At 48.1% G+C, this 16,979-nt stretch overlaps 2 protein-coding genes across 7 annotated transcripts in view; both read right to left on the bottom strand.

Moving 5' to 3' along the window:
* Positions 1 to 6,505, bottom strand: part of TELO2 (telomere maintenance 2) — a 29,723-nt gene extending 23,218 nt beyond the window's left edge. For 3 of the 4 annotated variants that reach the window (XM_054212275.1, XM_054212274.1, XM_054212273.1), the window contains exons 1-8: positions 6,234 to 6,505; positions 5,588 to 5,850; positions 4,846 to 4,914; positions 4,034 to 4,181; positions 3,539 to 3,641; positions 2,692 to 2,760; positions 1,620 to 1,761; positions 237 to 373 (exon numbers count right to left, since the gene is read on the bottom strand). In XM_054212275.1, coding sequence (XP_054068250.1) covers positions 237 to 373; positions 1,620 to 1,761; positions 2,692 to 2,760; positions 3,539 to 3,641; positions 4,034 to 4,181; positions 4,846 to 4,914; positions 5,588 to 5,850; positions 6,234 to 6,505 — 1,203 coding nt within the window. Of the gene's footprint in view, positions 1 to 236; positions 374 to 1,619; positions 1,762 to 2,691; positions 2,761 to 3,538; positions 3,642 to 4,033; positions 4,182 to 4,845; positions 4,915 to 5,587; positions 5,851 to 5,939; positions 6,120 to 6,233 lie in introns of those variants that run through there. The other variant, XM_054212276.1, reaches the window with a different exon arrangement.
* Positions 6,506 to 6,761: 256 nt separating this feature from the next.
* On the bottom strand, positions 6,762 to 16,944 carry RNPS1 (RNA binding protein with serine rich domain 1). Of its 3 annotated transcripts, none has more exons than XM_054212718.1 (7): positions 16,863 to 16,944; positions 12,544 to 12,699; positions 12,036 to 12,227; positions 10,706 to 10,808; positions 9,778 to 9,931; positions 9,156 to 9,297; positions 6,762 to 7,877 (listed from the first exon to the last, which is right to left on the bottom strand). In XM_054212718.1, coding segments are annotated over exons 1-7 (855 nt in total). In that variant the 5' UTR covers positions 16,865 to 16,944; the 3' UTR covers positions 6,762 to 7,771. The 3 variants fall into 3 exon arrangements, with proteins under 3 accessions (XP_054068693.1, XP_054068692.1, XP_054068691.1); XM_054212717.1 differs by lacking the exon at positions 16,863 to 16,944 and adding an exon at positions 16,721 to 16,850; XM_054212716.1 differs by lacking the exon at positions 16,863 to 16,944 and adding an exon at positions 13,067 to 13,258.
* Positions 16,945 to 16,979: the final 35 nt, after the last annotated feature.

Here is a 16,979-nt window from a genome sequence, read left to right on the forward strand (position 1 = left end):
CCCTGAGCTTTGTCATCACATTACACTCTTAAGGTCACTCTCAGCCACCTGGCTATTTTTCATACAATTGGTTTTTGTAAACACAAGAGTGTAAACACTCTTTTTGAAAGCGTTGCTGCCTTTCCTTGTCTCCAGGTAAGCATTAGAACTTGCTATAATGCCCTGGGATCATCTAGTTTAAAGCTTTTATTTCCTCTAAGCCCTGCACACCAGACATAAATTTCAGTAACCTTCACCTGAAACTTCAGGACAGGCCCGTCAGTGTTTATTTTTGAACTAATGCTCTCTGCCACAATCATTCCCAGGCGCCGTATCTGTGGCAGATTGCTGTCCAAGTGGCATTTCACACCCTCCATCATGCTTGTGAGAAGCTCTGGAAAAAAAAACCCAAACAAACAGTTCATGAAACGATGACAGAAACAAACATCCCTCTTCGTGTCGGTTCCCTCAGAGCGCATCTTTAGCCACTCGCTGCCCCGTAATGGGCAGAAATATGGGAAGAGCCCACGCAGCTGCGACTTCTCTTTCTGCAATGGCAGCATCATCCTTCAGCACCAACATATAATAAAGCCATGCTTTGTCACAGGGTACAAAGTCAACAAAACATTACAATATATTCGAAATTTTGAATATTTCTGTTTTCACCGAAACAAAAAATGATGGTAAGTCAAGACAATCTTCCGCTTTTTAGAGTGCTTCAAAGCCACTTAACTGAAACACCACGTTTTGAGGAAGCGACAAATTCTGACCAGTACAAGAGTCACAGGGGGAGAAATTCCCCTCGCCACCTAAGCCGAACAGGCAGGTAACACCGGTATTTCTCAGCCCACAGAGAATGATGGTGGCTAGCTTTACCAGGCAGGTTTACTGCTGTTAGGCTGACCTCCTTCAACCCTGAAAAGCTTATCTTTTCAACAGCTGTCGGATAAAAAACAGATTATAAAACTACAGTAAAAGCAGCAAATAACAAGTCACTTATTCACCTAAAGAAGAACTAATTCCAGAACAAAACAGGTCTTGTAAGTCAACCTTCCCTGCGCCACCCCGCTCCAAAAGCCACACGCAAAGAGAAGTAACTCTAGACAGTTTTTCTGAAATGTTTTTATTACAACAGAAACGGGAATTTTAGCCCAGGAGCCCAGTCTGCTACGCACTACGTGAACACAGAACAGGAGGCCCTTACTGGCAACTCCCTGTACCTACTCGCTTCACCTGGAGGGGAGCAGAATGACACGGACGAATGCACACGGACAGTCACAGCCCAACCAAAGAGCTTTTCATCCTTGGTGTACCTTCCCCAACCCCTTTAAAGCCTTTCTCATGCTCCAACAGTAAGCCTATAAATTGCAAATCACACCACTCTTCTAACCAGAGTCAATCCTTGTCTTCCTGTGACAAAACTTAAGGGTTCCTAAATCACTGCTCACGTGCACTAAGAACTTTAGTTCAGAGACACGCTTCTCCAATTTCACAATTTAAAGCTTGGAATGATACCATGTAAGTCCCAAGATGAAGATGGGACAATTTTGTTTATCCACAGATCAAAACAAGGTCTTTTTCTACTCATAGTCAGACCTTCTGTTACACAAATCCACCCCCTGCTTCTCCCACTGCCTCACCTTGTCTGCAGCTCTCGATTTCGGGCTCCTTCAGGTGGGAGAGGCAGATGAGGATGGCTTTGCTAATATACTGCTGCTGCTCAGGCGGAGAGTGCTTCACAGCACTGCTGCTGCCCCAGGTCTCCAGCAGCTCTTTCAGCACCTGAATCAGAGAACTCACGTTGGCTTGAAACAGATCTTCTCTACACAAAAGTTATCTTCTTTTGGAAGCACATTTCAAAAACGTGCTTTCATACATAACACTATATATTCTGATGGCACTTTGTTCTTCTTCATGTTTCCCAGTGAACTTTATGCTCCCTGCAAACGGGGCTCACCTTGTATTTCAGAGCCCAAAACGTACTGTGTTTGACCAACTGAGAACTCCACACCACCTTTGTTTAATATATTGTTAAATATAATGGGGGGTTTTGTATCTAAAAGGGATAATTACAAGCAGAGCAATACATATTATTGTCAAAACGCAATATGATATCATATAGTGTAACATGTTTTTAGTCCAATCCTATATACCTGCCAGTACCTCCAGATAATTAGAATAACAGAACATCTAACCAGTGCAAAAAAAAAAAAAAAACCCATAAAAATTGTGAAAACAGTAGAGATTTCCAGAGATACAGATTTCCTGGAAGTTCCATCACACTGCTGACTTGGAGATGGAAAATATCTGCATTCCCCCCAAGGAAAAGGTAGATAAGAATGATTCTGAAGCACGCAGACAGGTCTCAACCAACGTCGTTGGTTGCTGCCATCTGCCCAGCTGGACAAACTGGGGATGACAGAGGAAGCTGGGAAGGACAGAGGACATGGGACATCTGTCAGAATCCAAGCCTCCTTAGTTTTGCTACTTGGAAGACAACTTCCCAATTAAATCTGAAAAACTAGCGCCAGCGGCGCAGAAAGTCTTCTATTTGTATATCACAGTCTACTTGTGCTATGGTAGGGCTTCCCTTACTCTCACGAACAGTAACAAAAGCGTCTTACAAGAAGTACCAAAGCTGTGCACCCCACAGACACGCATACACGCACACAGTACAATTTCTTCCATCAGACAAACGTTACTTAACCTTACCTTGATCAATAAGGCACGCCGAAGGCTATCCAGGGCCAGGTAGCCAAGGAGGTTCTGTAGCACTGCAGTCTGCAACGAAAACCGCAAGTCTTGCTTTAACTGGGCACAAAGTTGTCATCCAGCAATGGCAAGCGTGCATTTTTACTACGTTAAACTTTTCATGCTAAGGGACTGGTTGGCAACATTCGGAGACAGAAAAGTAAGCAAATTTAAAAAAAAAAATAAAAAAAATCAACCAAACACACACACGCAGTTGCTGATGAAATACATGGAAAAACAGGACAGAAATTCAGTACCGTATTTTTACCATCAAAACCAGACCAGCACGGTCCCAGGCAAACATGGAACACGAAATCTAGAGAACACCCCTCACAAACAACACCACAAGCCACAGAACACTTCCTAATGTGACATACTTAGGTGCACAAGAAAAAAAATAATTAAAATAATCCCAGTCCTTGTCTCATCTCTTCAACCTAAGTCTTGTCCCTTCAGTCTCTTCTTTCAGATTCTAAATCAACCAGATGTCTCCAGCTCCCCAGAACACTGAAATCACGTGCAAATAACCGTTTGGTTCCAGAGAGTACAGGAATTCTGCTAACGGCCATCAACCCCGAGAGAGCACAGGAATCTGTGATTTCAAAGCAGCTGTTTAGCACTCCCTCTTTGTTATGTTGAGCTGAGGGGATGTCAGCGAACAGCTGCACAGCTCGGGTACATGTGGAGAGACTATTTCAGAACGAAGAGCTAAATCTTGTTCAAGAAGACTTGGAGCCCAGCTACAAAAAGCATTGGCACTTGGGAAAAACAGGTGTTACTCCACCGCTGTTCAACGCGGAGTCCTTACCGTGTGGCCGTACTGCAAGAGCAGCATCTTCTGGGTCACCACAAACTGAGCTTTCTTGTTTTTCACAACCAGGTTCCCCAGCAACCTAGACAAGACATCTGCCCTAGCAAGACAGGTCAATAGCAGAACATTAGGAATCCACATAATTACTGCCATGCTGCCACTAATAGCAGAAAATTCCCTGAGCAGCTCTTTGCACCAAAGCCTCTAAAACACCTCTAAACTTTAAGAGTGAGTCAGTAATTGCAAAGAATGTTTTCACTTGTTTTTTCACTGCATGTCACGACACAGACCTTTAAGGAATGGTGCAGGTTTTACCTGAGAGGGAACAATCAACTCATTTACCCTTAGAGTCTCTCAGGAAATGGCACTGTAAGAAAGAAACCGCCTACACAAACACACACACGCCAGCATCTTTCAGAAACCGATTCTCCCAGTATTTGTGAAAGAATTCCAGCCTTTGCTCTGGATCAGGGAGGAAAGCAGAATTCTTACCCGGGTGCTCTCTGGACAAAACCAAGGACCACCGCTTCCATCCAGCGGTCTGGTACGCATTCAACCAGTCGCCAGCATATTCTTTGCCAGATGCAGTCTGACTTGGTGAGATCTGTTAGGCGGGGTACCAAAACGCTGAGGATTTCCTCTGAAGTGGAAGGGAAAACAGGTAACTACACCACATGGACAGAACGGGTGCAACGGTGCCCAAGGTCAGCCTGCAAATTTCAAGATCCCCACAAAACAAAGAAATACAACGTACAGTTTGCAGTTCTAAATTGGTCCTGTGGTAAGAACTAACCTAAGCAGCCCGAGGAACTTGCAAGTATTCCTCATCACGGTAAACAGCTAGAACATCTTTCCTCTTCTTCCCCAGCCCCGTTAACTACTTCTGCATTCAGTGGCTTCAAAGTCCTAAGCAAAGCCAGGCTGAAGGCGACTCACATGAGAGAGTCATTAGACACGAGCAGCGATTTATGCTGGTATTTAGAAGGCACTTTCAGACCACTGGATGAAAAGCTCTAGAAGAGCATTTAATAGGATGAGAAGGCTAACGCCCTCAGCCCATTTTTGAGAGAAGAATGGATCACGTTCACGTGAGCTGACAGAACAGCGTCGACAGCTATCAGATGCATAGCTGGGTACCGCCAGAAGGCGGAGAGCAGCCTGTACAGTCCAACTCACAAAGCCCCCAAAATATTAATTGGTCAGTCTCCCACTCCCTCTGGTGATTGTCATCACAGTCATCCTTCTGCACTAATGCAGTAAAACAGACCTTCCCCCTCCCCAAAATAGTACTGTAAAACACTCACTTTGTCTCCCATGAACGCATACCTTCCCCAGGATGTGAGAAATAAAAGAGATGGAGCAATCCAAGCCACCTGGGATAAAACAGACACAAGCTTACCAAGAGCATCACCAGGATCCTCCAAACAACCTTTGGAAGGAGGTGCATGCACTTCTACAAGTACTGAAGCCTGAAAACGCAGATTAACTTTTTCTCTTTAAGCATCATCTCCTCCTCCCTCCACCATCTGTCTTTGGGTACAAAGTGGCACCCAGTACTATTTATACACAGTGAGAGCCAGAAGACTAAAGTAGCTCAGTCCCACTTTTAACGCGATGGTAACAAAGCCACTGGTTTATTCAGTATCGTTTAAATCTTCCACGCAATTCCTTTAGCACAGATCAAGTGACCACAATTACGCTTGGCCACAGATGATGCTATTTTAACAGCCTGGACGCGTTCCTGTGCAACCTGCTCTGGGTGACCCTGCTCCGACAGGGGGGTTGGACTGGGTGATCTCCAGAGATCCCTTCCAACCCCGGCCATTCTGTGACTGCAGCTTTCAGTGGGATTTTAAAAAGCCTCAGCCTTCCTCCTCATTCCTGGTACCTTACACTTTGAAGCGCAATGAAACTCAGCCTGAAGGATGAACGCCAGGCTCTGCAGTCCCCGCTATCCGTATCTCAAAACACCGGCCAAGGGGGCCCATGCACAAAACGCTTCTCCAGAAGAGCTGTCTCTGTCGCGCGGCCCTCCCGCAATCCTACCTCTTAGAGACTCCGAGATCTTCTGCAGCACCTGGATAATTGCACCACCCAGGAGAGGAAAGTAGTTCTGCGGGAAGAAGACGGGGGGGTTTTTCCCCTGGAGCTTGTTGCTCACATGGTCGGGCAGACACACGATCTGGCCGAGCAGCGCCTCCTGCAGCTCGGGCGAGCCGGCCGGGGCCTGGCAGAGCTCCCACAGCAGCGCCGGGACGCGTCCCTCCCGCAGGAACAGCTCCAACACCTCCGCCGCCTCCCGCGCAGAGCTGGGGGGAGGAAGGACTGAGGTGAGGGCCGGGGCCTCCGCACCGGTACAAAACCCGCGCCCGCTGTGGCTCTTCTGCCGCCTTCTCACCGCCACAACTCCGCTGCCCCGCCGCGCGGAATTTTAATCGAAAACCAAAGCGATTTTAATCTCTCGCTATCTCCAGCTTCCTCAGCTCCTAACGCTTCGGGAGAGGCCATCGGCACGGCTGAGCAGCGGCGCTGGAGGCGGCTGTCACACGGCGGGACCCGGGACTCCCCGCGCCCACCCTTCCGCTCCCGCCGTCCCCCGCCACGTTACGCCCCGCTCCGCCAGCCCTGGGGAGGACGAGCCCCTCAGCTCTCCCGCCACAGCCGCCTCCCGCCGGGGAGCAGCCGGACTGACCCGGGGGCGGCGAGAGCCTCCAGCAGGACGGAGAGGGCGAGACCGGGCGGCGCCTCCAGGAAGAAGCTCCGCCACTCGGCCGCGGGCCGCGCCCGGGCCAGGCTGCGCAGGAAGGCGCCGAGCAGCGCCCGCTCCCGCTCCCCGAGGGCGGCGGGGCCCCCTGCCGCCGCCACAGCCTCCCGCGCCGCGCCCAGCGCCGCCGCCGCCCCCGGCCCGCCCCGCTCCAGCGCCGCCGCCGCCTCACGCAGCGCGCGCTCGGGACCCGCCGCCATAGCGCCGAAGGGGCCGTGCAGAGACACCGCTCCCGCCCGCCCGCGGCGGCAGCCAATGGGCAGCGCCGGCCGGCGTGACGCTGGAGCTAAGCACCGCCCACGCGGGCCTTAAAGAGACAGGCGCCCGGGGCCGGGAGAACCCTCCGGCGGGAGGGGGCAGCGCTGGTTTTACCCTAAAATTGCCCCAAAACGCAGATGCCGGCCTCAGCGCATCTGCGCCGGGCGAGGCGATGGAGAAGGGAGCGAGGCAGGCCGGTTACTCTCAACCCTACTGCTTTATTCAACTGCTCGTCCTACACAAGTACAAACACAACATGGCCCAAAAGGCTACAAAGTGATACAAAACAAAACAAAAATCTGTATAGTATTGACTGTACAACAGGTGGTAAATTCCTTGCCTTTCCCTATGTGAGCCCCAGGTAATGCCGCCAGCGTGGCAGCCCCCTGCCGCCTCCTCTGCCTCGCAGTCTCCAGGGGCTGACGCGCAGCCGCCCGACCAAGATCGGTAAGGGCAGAAGCGCTCGCACCATCTCCCTGGGGGATTGCGCGTGAAGTTTTTACCAAAAACCCTTTAAGAAAAGGTGAAAGAAATCACTTATGGGGGCAGCTACAAACCAGTTCTTAAGATTTCCACCTTCTTTTCTAAAGTATCACGTTCGGTGGGCTGGACCGTGGCGATCGCCTGGTGTATGCGTTACAGAAGAGCACAATCTGCAGGAAGGGCACACTCTGCAGAAACTAACGATCTGTTTGAGGATTGGAATAAAGCGACAACTCGGTATTTAAATCTCGGGCAGATCTGGATTCCAGCTGCTCTGAAAAATCCTGTGCTGGCACCTGGCGATCAAGTTAAATGCCTCCCTGCCTTACTACACAGGGTTTCTGAAATAGCTCAAGATTTACATGCTCGTCTGTACAGCGTGCTAAGCGGTTAGAAATCACCAAGCAGCAGCCTGCTAACTGAAGAAAGAGAGGCTGTGACATCTTTCCTTCCCTTTACCTGGAAAAGATGTTTCTGCAGCCTTCAAAATCAAAGCCATTTTTAAATAATTTCAATTCAATGCCAGGAAATTAGAAGCTCCACAGCAAAGGCTGTCTACTGGCCGGGAACTGCCGCGCTCTCCTCTTAGGTTGCCTTCACTGCCAGGATTATTTCTCTCTCTCTCTCTCACCCCTCCTCACCCAGACCCATTATAAAAAAAAGGTACAATATTTAGTCTGACAGGATTTAAGTTAAAAAATAAAAAGCTGTCCAGTCTTTTTGCTTTATCGTGAGGAGTTTGAGCTGGAGCGGCTGCGATGGCGCCTTCGGCCAGGAGATCTGGATCTTGATCGCCGGCGAACAGGGGATCTGCGCCGAGGAGACCGGGACCTGACAGAGAGAAGGTGAAAGCTTTCATTAGGAGACAAGAGCAACAGGTTCCAGTAACCTGTCAGCTCATCTACTGACTTTTCAAAACCACTTCCCCGCCTCCCTCCAAAAACCCCTCACACACAGCAGTAAAACAGCTTCAGCAAAATACAGCCCGCTCCAGAGGAAAACAGCAACTCAAACATTGAGTACACAGAAAGAATATGCTGGCTATCCTCCCTCTGCTTCAGGAAGTTGAAAGAATGTTTAATAACCAAAGGACAGACAAGAATCTTGTCTCTTCCTCAAGCAAAACAAGCTCACGTTCATTTTACATCAGATTCTCCTTCACCTGAAAGGTCAGCTTTGACTCCTGAAATACAGTGATATTCAGGGAATGGATTTAACATAAGCCCTCTCAAACCCCAGGGAGATTTCTTAGAGGAAGTCTAACTCTAAAGAAATAGTTAAGATTTAAGGTTCTCAGTACTACGATCAATCTGTACCAGTATGACACTGAGGTTCCAGGCACAGAATACGAACACAGCCTGAACAGGATAAGAAAAGTTAGACTAGGGAAGAACACAAACAATGAGGAGGGAACACCAAATCTAGCTTTTGCCAGACCTCAGTAAAAGGTATGTTTAAACGAGGACCAACAGGCAGTGGATCCTGTGCCACGTTAACCAGTTCTCATTTTTAAACCTGTAGTTTGTAAACAATCCAGTGGTTCAAACGGGAGGGGCTTTTACCAGTGACAAGAGTCTAAGCAGACTTCCAAGCCCATCTAGATGCTAAGGAAGACTCCGAAAGACTTATTATCCGAGCACGTTCAGGCAGCCCCAAACTGCACAACGGGCGCGTGCATGTCAGGTCATACCCTGGGGTCAGTGCACTCCGCTCGCCCGATGCAGGAGGACTGCTTTTTGGTCATAGAAATAAGAGAGGGAGGTGCAAGGGCTTCAGGAAAGCAAAGGGCTGGAGCAGGCTGCCAAAAGCATTCTGCCAGCCACAAGTCCATTCCCACTTCACCTGGAAGCATCAGTGCGGAAGGGACTCAGGGAACAGGCTGGAAAGCATCTGACATTTCTGACTGATTGCGCAGGGTGTAGACCAGAGCAGGTCACCCCGGCGCTAAGGAGTTAAGAAGTACAATCCTGGTTCAACTGATGCCCAAAAGTCATTTCGAGGGGAAAGTCAAGTCCAACAGGGCTGAATTGTCCACATGCCCCCTTCAAGTCTTTCGGTGATAAAGTGCTGTTATACTGAGAAGGAAATACCAATTGTCACAGCTCTCACCTTCTCCTCATGCGAGGTGGTGACCTGCGCCACATGGGTGGTGGCGGCAGCATCCTCCTGGGTGGGCTAAAGCGTCTGGGAGGTGGCCTAGGTCGTGGTGCCAGCACAGCTGTGGCAGTGATCTCCTGACCATCAATCTGGCCTTTTAAGGGAATCAGAGAAAAAGGAAGAAGTATTTTTCGAGACTAACATCTACAACTGCAAAATCTACACTGCAACTCACAGCTTCATCACAAGCAACTGAAGCATCAATCAGCCTACAGTCCTATTTCCACCACCCACTCAGGAGTTATTTTGACAAAGTCTGCGCATCTAGTAGACTTCTTAACCTAATATCCCATCAAATTGTAGTTCAGATGTTAAGCAGGAAAGATTCTCACAAAAAACTTAAAGAACTTTATTACTGTTTGTTTTGAAAAAAATCAGTTTTAATAGTTCAGTGATTTTTTGGATCGGTCCTGAACCACACAAAAGCCAAAACCATTTGATCTGAAAACAAGCAGTATTTCAGATCAGTTCCCCAAAGGCTTCCCCATCACCTCCAACTCATTTTCAGATCAAACTCATCTGCTCCAGAGATTTTTTAAAAGCAGACAGCCTCCTTGCAGCATTTGATACCTACCTCCATCCATGTGTTTCAGGGCTTTCTCAGCATCATCTGGGTTCTCAAACTCCACATAAGCATAACCTTTAGAGAGGTGTGGATTTAGCCTGTCAACTGGCATGTCGATCATTTTAATCTTTCCGTAAGTGGAAAAAATTTCCATAATGTGATCCTGCAGAGAAAGAGCAAGACTTAAGGATGTAGACCACACTTACTGACCAGGATTCGAGCCGTACGCAGCACTAGATTAGCTTTAAATCAATGCTATGGTCAGGAAGAGACACATTTCATCAGCCAGATGTGGAAAGGATTACCATTGCTTTCTGTACCGTTGTCCTTGGATTGTTCCAAACCTTCAGTTCTAGCAGCATTACTGCTGCATGTCAACACTGGCTACAAAAACATAACTAATGTAAAAATTCTCTTCGGGATCTGAAAAGGGAACTTAAGCCCTCAGTTGAAAACTCTTAAGGTACAATTATTATTATTTTTTAAAAAAAATAAGTCATTTTTTTCAGCACCCTAAACCTTTTACTTCTGAAGACCTTTAAACTACATTCTAGCAAAGACAACTCAAGCCAGTCCAGCTCTCTTCAGATTCTTTATCAAGAACCTCCAGGTATTCCTAATGCCTCCAAGGTAATTCCTGCCATTGTCCCAACTTCTACAATTTTCTTCCCAGTAAGGCAAGATACAAGGTCTGGGATACCAAGAAAGCAGACGGACCTCTTAAGCACTACACAGTCTCAAAAGCCTGCCTGCACTGTAGTTGACTCCGTAAAATCCTACCAAAGTTTTTCTCACCAATTAATTTGGACACAAAGCAGGAATTTGCAAGAGCTTGGCAGCACTCTAGCAACAAAAAAGTTTTGAGAGCTTAAAGAGCCACTCACGCGTCCTCACAGAAGACGTGCAAGTTTGATATCACCGGGGAGCATGCCATTACCTTGGTCACGTTTCTAGTGAGCCTTCCAACGTGCACTTTTGTAGGTCTGGGTGATGGGCTCCGCCTCTTCCGCTCCTTTTCATCTCTCTTGGGCGGCTTGGACCTGATTTTGACAACAGAAAATGTTTACAGTTTTCGGGCAACATGCAAAACAAAACCAAAAAGTCAGTCATTATCACACGATAAAAGGGTACCATTTTTCTTGGGAGGGCATCTTTTTTCTTATGTTACAGGTTAGGAAGTGCTGGGGTGCTGGTGTTACACTTGGAAACACCCCAGGACTTGCATTTCCCCGTCTGCTTTTGCTTTAGAACATTCTGGAATTTGAGAGCCTTTTTTTGGTGAGTTTTCAACTAGGTTTCAACTGCAACTAGGTAACAAACTAAACAAATTTAGCAAATATTTCTTCAAAGTTGTTGGCTGTAATTAAAGAATTTCCCAGTTAAAACAAAAACCATTCTTTGCCTCAACAATTAAAGAGGCAAAATGAGGACATAAACACCAAAGCACACCACAAGCAGGCAAAGTAATGCAGTCAATGATTTGTGTTTCTCTATCTTCTGTTCACTACAGAGGTCCAGAAATGTCACAGTTAAAAAAAACTATTTAAGTAGCTGCATAGCACAATTTCATTGTAGTTTTTTTTTTAAACCCACAACTGGAATGTCATTTTAATTTGTAAAAAATCCAGTATGCAGAAAAATCATATTTATGCTTCTTCTTAATCTTACTGTCCGTAAACTGAGGGATATACTAAAAAAAACCCCCATGCTAGCTTATAAGAATTCAGTAGAATTTATCAGCCTTCAGCACCCTACCTACAGAATTATCCAAAGGAAAACCTGTATGGACACTAACATAGTTTGACTCCCACCCTGAAAGGAAAATGCTTCCTTTGCCCCTCCTCCCATTTTATTTTTTTTTTATACATAAGAATATACATTTACATATGCATACAAACATATACCGCTTTCAGCCCTGACTTTTCTGATAGTCTTGGCTGTAATTTACAGGAATCAAAGATCTTTACTCTATCTAATGTCCATATAGTCCCATATTATTGGGGAAACATTGATTAAAACTGCCTCTACAAAATACAGTATTTAAAATCACTCTTTAAAGTGAGGTTTTTAATGTCTCTTCCTACAGGGCATAGGTTTTGATTGCAAGCAAAAGGAGCACACCCATTCTAAGAAAATTCAGATCTCCAAGTTATGGAGAAAGTAAATGGTCCTCAGAAAAAAGAGACATCTATTCTGATCATAATCTTGTATTCTACATGGAAATTAACCTCCCACATGGCAATTTCTAGAAGGCAAATAAAACGTACTTGGAGCGGGAGCGCCTCCTGTTGTCATGTCTCCGTCGAGATGGACTTGGAGATCCAGAGGAGCTGCTAGAACTCGAACTGCGTGAAGTGCTGGAGCTCCCAGAGCGGCTTGAGGCAGAGGAGGAGCTAGAGCCACTGCTAGAACCAGTGCTGGAACTGGACCCTGAACTGGAAGTTGAGCTGGAACGGGATCTGTTGGGGGCGATAGAGGGAATAAAAACGAGTGGAGTACCCAGAAAAAGAATGGCTGAAAAAATTCTGCTAACTATGGAGCGAGCAACTGTGAGTTAGAACAATGAAAACTGATGCTCCGTAGCTCATTAGACAGCCAAAGGAAATCCATTCCTAAAAAAACCCCTAAAACCCCTCAAGTTAGGCAAAACTGCACTGTGACTGACACAACACAAGCTTTCAATGAGTCCACGACACAGGGAATGAAATGTACCAGAAATCAAGCTGGTGGTTTCTGAGAACACTGTGATTTGTTACTACCTGTAAAAGCAACTACCTGGTACTGCTGCTCCCACTGGAAGCACTGCGTCTTTTGCGTGTCTTGTCTCGACCACGATCCTTTTCACCCGACTCCTTAGTGCCTCCTTTATCCTTGGACCGGTCCTTTGATTTCTCTTCAGACCTATCCTTGCGCTTGGTTGGTGAGGGAGCCCTTCAAGAACAAAACGCAGAAGACATTGTTTAGTACAGAAAAACAAAAAAACCAAACAACAAAAACCCCACACCCAAACACAGAACAGAACAGCAACACAAAACAATGAACTTCAAATGTAACTCAAGATCACCAAAACTGCAGAGGTTAAAGCATTAGTCAAGTTTGGAGTTTTTAGAAAAAGGAAAATATTTCACATTACAGAGCAGCTTTGAGGAAGACAGTTAGGGCATATAGAAATTCTCACACATAGAAATTCACACAAAAAGAGGTATGTTTCCAATTCCTCACCCTCACTGGGAGAACCCTAGTACCCTGTAACATCCCCAGTTTTGTTAAGCCTAGAAAATTCGGACAGAATGATTACCTAGTGTTGGATTTTTTATTATTTTCTTTGAGTCCTAGCAAACTCTTCTTTTTCAATCCTGATAACTCCATTTCCCCTTCGGAGGCGTCCAAAGCAGCACCGAATGGGCCTCACTTATCTCAAATCTCACTTCTAACTCCTCGATTCTGAGAACCGATCCCTAATCGAGTGCAATAAACTCCAAAGAACAGCCTAGTGACAAGATAAAAGGGTTTAGAAACAAGAAATTAACAGAGAAGCATAAAACAGCAAGCCCGCTTTGCAACAATGGCAGCACACTGGGCGTCAACTGACTTCTACAGAGTATTTCAGTTACACGTACTGGTACAGGGCCGTTAACGGCCAGCCTCTGTGCTGGCACCGTGTGCCTCATGTAAAAGTCTGCATCCAGGTTTAAAGCTACCATTTTGCCATTCACAGAAGTACAAAGTACCTTAATTATCCAACCAAAAAAATGGCAGACAGAGGACATCCTTTTTCTCTGCAAGATGTACATGCAGCTCATGCCTCTTGACAACAGCCTTATCTCCAGAGGAGTGAGCACTGTTTTTCTCCAAAGCCAATTTGTGCCATATAGCATATATTTGTCAGGAAGAAAGGGCTGTTGAGAACAACACCCCCCCACCGAATTATGGCTGCTCTCAGCCTCAACAAGCTGCTTCCAAAGCTCTGTCAGCCTTGGAAAGGCTAGATTAGAGAGCCCAGTTTGCTGAACTGCTGCAACAGCAGATCCCACTTTAACTTCTTAGCAGAAAGTCTAAACTGGATTCTGACCTCAGCCCCACTATTTAACACTGAAATACTGGGCATTAGTGGAATTCCAGACGTTTCACATGAGAGGGCTGCATCCATCACATATTCCGCAATGTCTAAACATGTTGCATTTTGACTATTCCACATGGGTTGTTTAACGCCTGCATTACAAAGCTGCCTCCAATGTAGGTTTTAACCACTAAAAGGCTGTGGCAGATTTGGCTTGCTGTAACACCCGTTATCTACCTATGAACGAAACATTAAGGAAATGGAAGAGTGAGCAGAAGCATGTCTGAACTGCCAGGCTTATCTGAAGCGGCACTGAATATTCACAGTACTGCATGATGTTGGAAACATCTCTATCTCCACATGCATCACAGGCAAAATTAGTTAACAAGCAAAAAACCTCTCCAGCTCACTGCATTCAACAGCATTATTGCTTCTATGCTTCTGGTGTCAGATTCTGGTAAGCAATTACTTTATTCTCTAAATTGCAATTAAATTTATGTTTGGGAAGAGATCACTTCTGAACACCTGATTTTCAGCTTCACCATTTTCCCTAATACGACAACTCCAAAAAGCTACACCACAAGTGAACACCTGCAAACCCAGCTCTCTGCAGATCAAGAAAAACCCACACCTTTTTGCATGGAGAACAGGAAACTCACAACACAAACACGACACTGGTAGGGCTCGCTGGAAGAGGACATGGCTCCTCTAACACCAGTGGCGGTAAGAAGACAGTCCATGGTCTGTTCCATACGTGCTGCAAACGTGACTATGAAAAGCAAACCTGAGTACGTGTCCCAGCTGTGTGACATTTCTAACCAGCTCTATGCCTCTCGCTGAAAGCATGAGGGGGCTGCAGTTCAAAAACTGAAAGCCACTGCATGAGACCAGCTGAGTCATTTGGAAGAACAGAATCGATAAATTTCTGGACTTACAAGACCAAGTCATCTTACAAGACTCATCATCCTCCTTTCCCACCTTTCTTCTAATTATACCAGTCAGGTTTGTGTTATCTCTTCCTACACACTGATTTCTCTTGCATCTGTGGACTATCACGGTGATGATGCTATCAGCTCAGCCATGCAAAACCATCTATTATCATCTGATAGCTGGCTCTGGTTTTAGCCCTACTGGAAGCGGGGAGGAGAGAGAACCCAGATGAAGACCAGCACACGCTTTGCTGTTATCTAGCCCACTGCTGGAGTAGTAGGTAATACTTCAATTAAACAGCTACCACTCCGGCACCACTCCTCAGGACAGGCAGTTACCAGGCAAATCAGCCATATGTTCATACATTGAGCAAAATTCCACTTGACGATACATGCAGCATTTAAGCAGCCTCAAAACTAAACTGTTTTCTCTCCATCAAAACCACAGAATGGTCTGCATTGGAAGGGACCTGAAAGATCATCCAGTTCCAACTCCCCTGCCCTGGGCAGGGACACCTCCCACCACACCAGGTTGCTCCAAGCCCCATCCAATCTGGCCTTGAACACCTCCAGGGATGGGGCAGCCACAGCTTCTCTAGGCAGCCTGGGACAGGGGCTCACCACCCTCAGAATGAAAAATTTTTGCCTGATATCTAATCTAAATCTCTCCTCTTCCTGTTTGAAGCCATTACCCCATATGCTATCACTACATGCCCTTGTAAAAAGTCACTCCCCAGTCACATCCCCTTTAGGGACTGGAAGGGGCTCCAAGGTCTCCCCGGAGCCTTCTCTTCTCCAGGCTGAACCCCCCCCAGCTCTCTCAGCCTGTCCTCACAGCAGAGGGGCTCCAGCCCTCCCAGCATCTCCGGGGCCTCCTCTGGCCCCGCTCCAACAGCTCCGTGTCCTTCTGCTGTTGGTGCCCCAGAGCTGGAGGCAGCACTGCAGGGGGGTCTCCCCAGAGCAGAGCATAGGGGCAGAATCCCCACCCCCTCACCCTGCTGGCCATGCTTCTTTTATATATGTACATTTCTCAAGAATGCCACTTGCCTAGCTTATTTCAGTTGGAAACCTCAGCCTAAGAGACACAGCCTGTGGGCAATTTCATCTGTAAGTGTTCAGACATTCACTGAAAGACGTAAAAAGAATAAAATCATGGCTTTCACACAAGGGCAAATAACAATGCATTTCTAAGCAACACACAATCTTTCCTACAATCAAAAAACCCTCTCAATCCCTACCAAATCGATGTTTTTGCAGCACCCACCCCAAACCAGAAAGCCTAGGAGCAATCTACAAGGGCCAAACATTCGTCTCACACACACACACACCTCTCTGCTTTAAAGAGTCGGCTTGCACTCTTAGAGAGCAGCAAAGGAAGCAAACTCCGCTCTCCCACGGACTTCCTGCACGACTACAGGCAAGTCCTTTAATGGCAGTTTGCTTCAGATCCTCATTTGCAAAATGGGGATAAGATTTCCTCCTGTGAGGAGAGGGTTCAACGCTTGGCAGTTCTTTGCAAAGTTACGGCCGCTCGCCCAAGCTAACTACAGCGAGCAGGGCCGGAGGAGCGCCGGGGCAGCCAGCTCCGCGTCCCGGTTCGCACGCCATGGGGTACGTTACGGCGCCGGGCGGACCGAGGCCTTGTCGCTGCTGACCGCACCGTACGTGTCGCCATACTATGAGCGAAGCCGAGGCGCGGGCTGAGGAACAGGGAGAGAAAAGCACAGACCAAGCACAGAGTCGGTTCAGAGCAGAGCCCGCACCCCGGGGCCCGCGCCGCCGGCCCGCCCGCCCCCGGGCCCGCCCGGCGCTCCTCCCGCCGCCCCAGCCGCGGGGAGCACCGAGACCCCCGGCCCCGGCCCCCTTCCAGGCCCCGGCCCGGCCCCGCCCCGGCCCGGCCTCCCGCCCGCCCTCCCCGCCCCCGGGCGCGGTAGGCCGCAGCAGCCGGGGCCCCATCCCTGACCCTCGCCCCGCCATCTCCTCCTCGGCGGCTCCGGCGCGCTCCCCGCGGCACCCCCGGGCGGCGGCGAAGCCGCTCCGCGCCGCGGCCGGCCCGGATGGACGCGGATCCCCCGCGGCCCCCGCCTGGCCCCGGCCCCACTCACATCCTCGGCGCCCGCCTCAGCCGCCGCGCCCGGCCCGTCGCGCGCGACCGACGCAGCGCGGGCGGGAAGGGGCGCCGCGCGGCGCGCGCCGATGGCGTCACGCGCCGGCGTTGGGGG

The sequence above is a fragment of the Rissa tridactyla genome, chromosome 8 (assembly GCF_028500815.1).
Source record: "Rissa tridactyla isolate bRisTri1 chromosome 8, bRisTri1.patW.cur.20221130, whole genome shotgun sequence".
NCBI lineage: Eukaryota > Metazoa > Chordata > Aves > Charadriiformes > Laridae > Rissa > Rissa tridactyla.